General features: G+C 70.7%; 1 protein-coding gene across 1 annotated transcript in view; it reads right to left on the reverse strand.

Annotated features, from left to right (window-relative positions):
• Window positions 1–8,248, reverse strand: part of JAG2 (jagged canonical Notch ligand 2) — a 21,964-nt gene that overhangs the window by 6,154 nt on the left and 7,562 nt on the right. Inside the window, exons 4-16 of the mRNA XM_039876615.1 lie at window positions 8,201–8,248; window positions 6,755–7,006; window positions 6,587–6,647; window positions 3,385–3,515; window positions 3,129–3,248; window positions 2,834–2,947; window positions 2,480–2,593; window positions 2,094–2,140; window positions 1,814–1,984; window positions 864–1,014; window positions 622–774; window positions 430–543; window positions 116–253 (exon numbers count right to left, since the gene is read on the reverse strand). Coding sequence (XP_039732549.1) covers window positions 116–253; window positions 430–543; window positions 622–774; window positions 864–1,014; window positions 1,814–1,984; window positions 2,094–2,140; window positions 2,480–2,593; window positions 2,834–2,947; window positions 3,129–3,248; window positions 3,385–3,515; window positions 6,587–6,647; window positions 6,755–7,006; window positions 8,201–8,248 — 1,614 coding nt within the window. The remainder of the gene's footprint in view (window positions 1–115; window positions 254–429; window positions 544–621; window positions 775–863; window positions 1,015–1,813; window positions 1,985–2,093; window positions 2,141–2,479; window positions 2,594–2,833; window positions 2,948–3,128; window positions 3,249–3,384; window positions 3,516–6,586; window positions 6,648–6,754; window positions 7,007–8,200) is intronic.

Raw genomic sequence — 8,248 nt, forward strand, 5'->3', positions numbered from 1 at the left:
GGGACGCGGTGGACAGGGTGCGGCGGGGTGGGGCGCGGCGGGGCGCGGTGGGGCACGGTGGGGCGCGGTGGGCAGGGCGCGGTGGGGCGCGGCGGGGCGCGGGCGGGCGGCCCACGTGGCAGGGGCCGGCGGCACTCACGCGAGTGGCAGGTCTTGCCCTTCCAGCCGTCATCACACACGCAGTAGAAGTCGTTGACCAGGTCGTAGCAGCGGCCGCGGCTGTGGCAGGGGTCAGGGAGGCAGTCGTTGGGATCTGGGGGTGAGGAGGCCGGTCAGCAGCGGGTCATCGGCACTCGGGGCGGGTCCGGGGGAGGAGGCCGGCGGCCGGCCGGGACCAGGCCTGAGGACGTGGGGGGCGCCCCCAGCACGCGTGGGGCACACCCAGCTCACAGAGGCGCGGCCACAGGGACGGCGGGAGAGGCCACTCACTGGTGTCACACAGCTCGCCCTCCCAGCCACTGGGGCAGAAGCAGCGGAAGGCGTCCACCTCGTCGATGCACGTGCCGCCGTTGTGGCAGGGCTGGCCCAGGCAGTCGTCCACGTCTGCGGGGGGGGCGGACGTGAGCAGGGCCCACGATCGGCCCCGCCCTGCCCCGCCCCGCCCGGCCCACGGCCACTCACTCTCATGGCAGTAGGTGCCGGTGAAGCCGCTGTCACACACACAGGAGAAGTTGCCCCCGGGCTGGCTGACGCAGTGTCCGTGGGGGCCGCACACGCCGGAGGGCGCCCCGCCGCCCGGCCGGGGTCCCGCCTGCAACCCGCAGCCGTCGATCACTGCAGAATCGGGGAGGGGTCAGCCCGGCCCCCGCCTCTGCAGGCCCGGCCCACGCGCCCACCGCCGCAGGCCCCGAGTGGCCACCCACCTCCGCAGGCCCCGCCAGGGCACGGCTCCCGGGGCACCGAGCAGTTCTTGCCGCCCATGCCGTCAGGGCAGGCGCAGTAGTAGTCGCCGTCCAGGTTGTAGCAGCTGGCCCCGTGCTGGCAGGGGTTCGGCTCGCAGAAGTCAGTGTCCACCTGCGATGGGGCGGCCGTGAGGCCCAGCCCGCCCGGAGGGACTGGGAGAAGAGCCAGTCAAGACAACTCTGGGGACCGGGTGCTGCTCAGCCTGGACACCGGGGCCTCTGCGGCCAGAGCCCGAAGGACGTCCCGCCCGAGACGTCTGGGCTGGTCAGCCGAGCGGAAACACCTGGGGGCCACCGCCCCTCCCGCAGCCCGCTTCCTCTGCCTCCCCGGGCGGCATCCGGCGTTCGCCCCTCCTGCTGGCAGGAAGGCCGCTCCTGAGCCTTTTCCCCAACATCACGGCCATCCTGAGCCCGGGCCGTGGGTGCTCCCCAGACACACCACCGCCCAGCAGGGACCACTACCATGGGCCCAGGACGCCTGCTGGCCAGGAGCCCACCCCGCGAGCCGCCGCGGCTCCACCGCCCTGCCTGCAAAAGCCAGGGCCCGTCAGAGGAAGGCAGGCGTGAGCCCCCCGAGTGCACCCCCCACTCTGAGACCCACACACAGCACGTGCAGCCCGACCTCCACCCAGGGCTCCCTGTCAGGCTGCCCCATGCCCCTCTCCGCCGAGGCTACTTCCTCTGCGGTCAGAGTTGGGTAGACAGAGCCCCCGGGTGGCTGGCTGACCTGACAGGCTGGTCACCACACACAGGGCCCCTTCCCCTCCCCCGACCCTCGGCACAACCAGGCACCTGGGCTTCAGGCCGAGTCTGAGACACTCTCGGGGTCACCCCCACTGCAGCCCCCCTGGTCACTCGGGTGGCCCCGGGACGACAGCGGGGTGAGGGGCAGGGCGGCGGTGCACACCGACCTCGCAGAGCAGCCCGGAGAAGCCCCGTGGGCAGTGGCAGCGGAAGCCGTCCACCAGGTCCTCGCAGAAGCCGCCATGGCAGGGGCTGCTGGCGCACTCGTCCAGCTGCAGCTCGCAGTGCTGGCCCCCGAAGCCCCTCGGGCAGACGCACTGGTAGCCGTGAACCAGGTCCTGCGGGGTGCGTGGGTGGGTGGGTCTCTTGCCGCGGCCCCCAGCAGGCAGCCCTAGCCCCATGCCCTCCCCACAGGTGGGCGGGGGCAGAGGGCTGGCCACACCTTACCTTGCACGTGCCACCGTGCTGACACTGCCCAGGACAGTCATTGACATCTGGGGGACAGAGGGGTGAGTCGCAGGCGGGTCCTGAAGCTCCCGCAGCCCCCCCGCCTGCCGCCTGCCCACCCATACTGACGGATATGGCAGTTGACGCCCTTCCAGCCCGGGACGCAATCACAGTAATAGCCACCAATCAGGTTTTTGCAAGAAAAAGCATTAAGGCACGGCTCCCCTTCACACTCATTGGCGTCTGTGAACGAGACAAGGGGGAGCGATGGGGCCCAGGCCCCACCTGCCCCGTGCCTGGCGCCCGCAGCCCAGAGCAGCAGCAGCAGCAGCAGCAGCATGCACAGCACGCAGACCATGCTCACCCAGGCTCCGCGGGGCCCTTACCCAGCTGGCAGGTGGCCCCCACCCACTGCTCAGGGCAAATGCACTCGAAGCCGTCCACCCGGTCCACACAGGTGCCCCCCGCCGCACAGGGGTTGGAGGCGCACTCGTCGATGTCTGCAGAGGAGCAGAAGGAGAGGCACGCGGAGTGGGCGGGCGGAGAGGCAGGGAGGTGAGGAGGTGGCCCCCAGGGGCGGGGAGTCTGCCCGGGGCCTCCTGTCAATCCTCTCCTGGACACTGGGTCCACAGCCACAGGTGGGGACTAGACCACTGCACCCCACCCCCAGGCCGGTCCCGCCCCCCACCCTCCAGACCCACCACTGGGGCCCCCCGCGACACACTAAAGTGGGTGCTCACCCAGGGCACAGGTGAGCCCGCTCCAACCAGACGGGCAGTGGCACTCGAAGCCAGAGGGCACCTCGTGGCACGAGCCGCCGTTGGCGCACGGGTTGGAGGCGCAGGCGTGCTCTGCTGCAGTGGCAACCAGAGGCAGCGGTGGGGGCGCGTGCAGGCCCCGGCCCCACCCTGCACCACCGCTGCCCCCCACACCCCCAAGGCCACAGGCGGGGTGAGGGAGCACCCAGGGCAGAGGCCAGAGGCTGGGGCCCGGCCGGGCGCCCGCCAGGCCACGGCCGCGGCACCCCTGACGTACCGCGCTCACAGTTCTTGCCCGCGTAGCCGGCCGGGCACGCGCAGTGGTACTGGTCGGGCTCGGCGTTGACGCACGTGCCCCCGTTGGTGCAGGGGTGGTGGCTGCCGCAGTAGTTCAGGTCTGGGGGCAGGGGTGCGTGCTCAGGGCACAGGCCCCGCCCCACCCCACCTCCCCCAGGATGGCTGGGCCTCGGGCCTCCGCCGCCCCTGCCACCCACCCCGCCGCCCCCACCGCCCCCGCGGCCCCCGCCCGCTACCTTTGTTGCACAGTAGGCCGCCCCAGTTGACCTCGCAGGTGCACTGCCAAGGCTCCACGCAGCTGCCGTGCACGCAGCCCGGGTACGGGACGCACTCGTCACAGAACCTGCCCTGCCAGCCGTAGCTGCACCTGGGGAAGTCCAAGGGCCGCGGGGCCCAGGGGGTGAGGGGGTACCCCGGGAGCAGTGGCCGCTGCCAGGGCAGCGCGGGGACGCAGGCGGAGTCACGCGGGCCACCCCCGGGGCTGGCAGCCTGGGCCTTTAAACTGGAGCAGGCCTCGGGCCAGGTGGGGTTACAGCTGGCACGCCCGCCGGCGCACACTGTCACAGGCGCTTCCCGGCCGGCGGCCGAGGACAGTGGGCCGCAGCTGTCCAGTCACTTCTCTCTGAGCTATTTTGGGACGTAGCCCTGAGCAGGGCCCCAAGAGCAGGCGCCGGGAAAGGGAGGCCCTGCGGGACCCCGGGAATGAGTGCCAGCTTGAACGTGCCCGGTGCCGCCAGGGGCTGGTGGCACCAGGTCTGAGCAGGCCAGCAGCACATCGCCGAGGGCTCCTGGCCCAGCCCTGGCCATGTGACCTTGGGCACAGCTCGAGACGTCACTGAAACCACGGGTGGTAACCTCTGTCCCAGCAAAGCCCCACCAAGGGCCTCATCTCACGGGGCACCGAGGGCCACGGGCTGCACCCAGACAGCCCCATGAGAGGCCAGACTCAGGACAGTACCTGACCCAGGAAGTCACTTGCTCCCTGGCAAGTGGCCTTAAGAGACCTCTTGGCTCCAAGGCCACGCCCTCATGCTGTGGGCCAGCATCCCCTGGGGAAGCCATTCAGGGGGAGGGGCCCGTGGCCAGGGCGGAAAAGGCTCCCAAGGCCATCGCTCAGGCCCCATCCTGGGCTGTGGCTGCTCCAGGCACCTCACAGTGGACAGAGGCTGGGTGCCCTCCCAGGGCCCCGAGCTCCGTCTGACTGGGAGACACTGCCATCGGGGGGACACCCACCATCCTTCGGCAGACACCCCTGGGCCTGGGGGCTGCCCTTCAGGTCCTGAGCAGGACCCCAGGAGCCCCCTTCCTAGACTCTAAGGTCCCTGGAGAGGGAGCGACTCGCACCCGCCACATGAACTTATTTTGGTAAAGGGAGGACCCACAGCCCTTCCTGGGCCGCCCAGGCCCCACGCCATCACCGAGGACGCCGCTGGCTCAGCTGGCACAGGCTGGGGAGACTGAGGCTGCAAAGGGGCTCCGCCGTCCGGCCCACATGCGGGGGGGTGGTCCGTGCCGGTGTGGGCCGCGCACCGCCGCCGGACCCTCTCCCCGGTGCCGTGGGAGACCAGGCTCGGGCAGGGCCCTGGTGCCTCGGGTGGCCAGAGCGGTCCCAAGGGCGTGCTCCCGGCCCTGGGAGGGGCAGCCCCCGGCAGGCCCCCGCCTCCCAGCTGCCCCAGCCTCAGAAGCCCAGAAGTCAGGAGCAGGCAGCAGGAAGGCAGGGCCATCTCGGCAGCATCCGGTGGGGGTGTCCTGCCCTGAAACCTGAGCCCTGAGCCACGGGAGCAGCTGGGCCTCACCCACAGGCCCCTGGGAGGGCGGTGGGGGCTCACCTACCCCTGGACAGCCCTGCAGGCCTCTGTCCACAGGAGTCCTGCCTCTCAGTTTCTTGTAAACCCACGCCCGTGGGGAGAAGGATAGAGACCCGCTGCGGTCATGTGGGCCGCCCCCCAAGGCCACAGGCAGGCACGGAGGTGGGCATGGCACGTACCACCCAGCCCAGTGTGCAGGGCGGAGACCCAGCCCACTGACCGCTTCCCGTGCTCACCTCGCAAGCAGAAGGCAGGCCCCCTACCCCGACACGGCCAGCCAGCCCCACACACACCCTCCCTCCAGGATACGGCTCCTAGGGGTGCCCGTCCCCCAAGGCACGCACCGGGGCCAGGCCCCACCAGGGACACTGCTGTGTCACCACCCCTTGGGGCTCACTGGACTTAACTGAAATTCTCCAGGGTGAGGGGCCGGGTGGGTGAAGCCCCTGCCGTTCCCCCTGAGCAGCCCGCTCGCCGCCCCGCCCCAGACGGACCAAAGCCACCACACGAGTGCAGGGGTCACCGCCTGCCCCCCTTCCTGGCTCCCAGTCTCACGCTCTGGTGCAAACTCGTCCCTGTGACCCCAGGGAAGTCACTTCACATCTCCACACCAGCGTCCTCGTCCGAAACACACGTGTGGAAGCAAACCCACCCTTCAGCGGTCCCAGGGTCAGTGAGACCCCAAGCTAGGGCAGAGGGCATCACTCACCCCCATCCGCTCACTTCTCTGCCAACTCGCAGCCCCTCCCCAGGGCCGAGAGCACCCACCTGGGCCCCGGCCCCATGTCCCTAGCCGACCTCACGGACCCCGGCGTGCGTGCCTGCTGCGCCCAGTGAGGAAGCCCTGCTCCCCAAGCCCCTGCCCACCCTCTAGCTGCAAGCCCCTGCTCCTCGACGTTGCTACCTGGCCACATGGCTCCCTCCCACCCGACCCGCCCAACCCGGGACCTCAGGTGGCCTCTGCTCTCCTCAGCAGCCTCTACCACGGGGCCCTTGAGGCTGACCCTTTGGCCTCTTCTCTCCATCGGCCTCCAGCCTGGGGCTCTGAACCCCGCCTGAAAGCCGCAAGAGCCCCCGTGTGTCGGGCCGGCCCACACACCCAGGCAGGGGGCAGGACGCACGCCACCCTCCAACCGTGACCTGCCCTCCTCCACCCCGCCCGCCTCCCGCAGCCCGCCCACCTGGCTCTTCCCCATGGCAGCTGCCCTGGCCCGTCCAGCCCACCTCGCCAGCTCTGAACCCTCCGGCGGCCGCTCCCCGCTCCTGGGTCCCGCCCCCTGCTCACTGGCCTCTCCATCCCTCGTCCAGGAGCACAAGCCCCCACGCTCTCTGCACCTGCTCCTCCCGTGCTGTGGCTCTCGGCCTGTAGGCTCCGCCCCTGGTCACGTTACATGAAGTGGCCCTGGATACCTTCCTGGTTCCCTGCCCCGATTCCTTGTGGGGCTATGGCCATTGGGCACGGCCCAGGCTCTGAGGCCACAGGTGTCCCCGCATGGACTGTAAGCTGCCTGGGAGCAGGGCCTGTGTCCCCAGTGTCCAGCACAGCGCCCCAGCATGGCAGGTGCCTGGCCGGCCTCTGCTGAGGGCGGTGTCTGCGTGGGGCACCGGGACATGGAGGGAAGACACTCACCTGCACTCGCCGGGCACGGCGCAGCCCCCGTGCAGCAGGCTGCAGCCTTGTTTGCACACAGCTGCAACAGAGTGGAGCAGAGAGCCCGCTGCAGCCAGCCGCGTGGCGCCACTCGCCGGCCACTGCGGCCCCGCATGAGGCCCCGCCCGGCCCCCCGCGGCCACGCACCTTCCTTGCACTCCCTGCCCATCCAGCCGTCCATGCAGGCCTTGTTGCCGTACTGGTCGCAGCTGTAGTGGCCGAAGAAGTCGTTGCGGGGCCGGCAGAACTTGGTGCAGGCGGGGCCGTAGTAATTCTCGGCGCAGCGCACGCGGATCTGCAGCTCCAGCTGCGCCACGTGGCCGCTGAAGTGCAGGCTCTTCCAGCGGTCCTCGGGGTTGATCATGCCCGCGTGCGACACCCGCTCGACCAGCAGCTCCTCTTGGGGAGGCAGCAGAGTCAGCCCGCGGGGAGGCCAGCCCAGGCCACGGGGCGGGCACAGCGGGGTCGCTGGCCAGGCCATGGCAGGAAGCTCAGGGCCCGGAGCGGACTCCTGCCCCCCACCCTAAATGCAGGCAGGTGGGGGCGCCCCCTCCCACACCAGGGACCCCTGTGTGGACGCCCCCAACTATCCTCCCTTCTCTCCTGCTCCAGACCCCCTCCCTGGGTCGTTCATGGCAGTGGGCGCACCGCCACTGCCCAGTCTTGAAGCGCACCTTCTCTCCGCCCCCGAGGCACACACGGGCCCAGTGACCCGACAGCTGGGCCTCACCTCCGGTCAAGCCACAGCTCGAGCAGGGCTGAGCTGCCAGCGGGGGCCGTGAAGCCGCCCCCTGTGCTTCACACAGCTGGGATCATCCCCAGTGAAGAGCCAGAGCTCCGTGCACCCCACGCTCCCTCTGCTGCTCCGAGCAGAGACCCCGCCCTCCGGCCATCCCCTGGCAAGGCCTCGCGCCCGCCCACTGAGCCCAGCCCTGCCGAGGTGCCTTGCCAAGCCTCACACCATCACCCTCCTCTCTGGATTTTTCCGACCCAGACCCGGGGGACCCATCCCCTCACCCTCCTGGTCCCCTGACTGCCACGCCCAGCCTGGCCACTGTCCCCTAGCATCATCTCCTGTGGGACCTTAGGCTCGAAGCCTCCCTGGCCTGACCCTGGCCTCGCTAACCTCACCACTGCGCCCGCCACGCGGCCCCACACGTCTCCCCGAATATGCCAGGCTCATGCCGGCCTCGGGGCCTCTGCGCGTGCTGCCCAGGAAACCTGTGTGCCCTACCAGCACGGGGCCGCAGAGCCCCAGGCACAGGCCGGCCGCTAAGGCCACCACGCCCCACGTTCCAGGACAGGCTGGCAGAGAGGGGGCCAAGAACCGGGGAGAGCTTGGGGGCGCCCTGCTCCTCTATGCCACCAACATAGCCCCAAAAGAGCACGCCCACCAGAACACGGGTGAGGGCGGGGAGGACCGCGCGCGCACAGCTCCGCGAATCACGTACACAGCAGAGCTTCCTAGCAGCCCGGGCGAAAACGGGCACAGCACGCGAGCCCCTCAGGACGGAGGTGGCCGTGCTGGCGCGTGGCGGGCAGAGGACCAGGCCCCTCGCGACGCGCGTCTGGGGCCGAGCCCGGCGCACTCACCGTCCGGGGCGGTGCCGTTGTCCCAGTCCCAGGCCTCCACGATGAGGG

Source organism: Pteropus medius, unplaced genomic scaffold (assembly GCF_902729225.1).
Source record: "Pteropus medius unplaced genomic scaffold, Ma_sr-lr_union100, whole genome shotgun sequence".
Lineage (NCBI taxonomy): Eukaryota > Metazoa > Chordata > Mammalia > Chiroptera > Pteropodidae > Pteropus > Pteropus medius.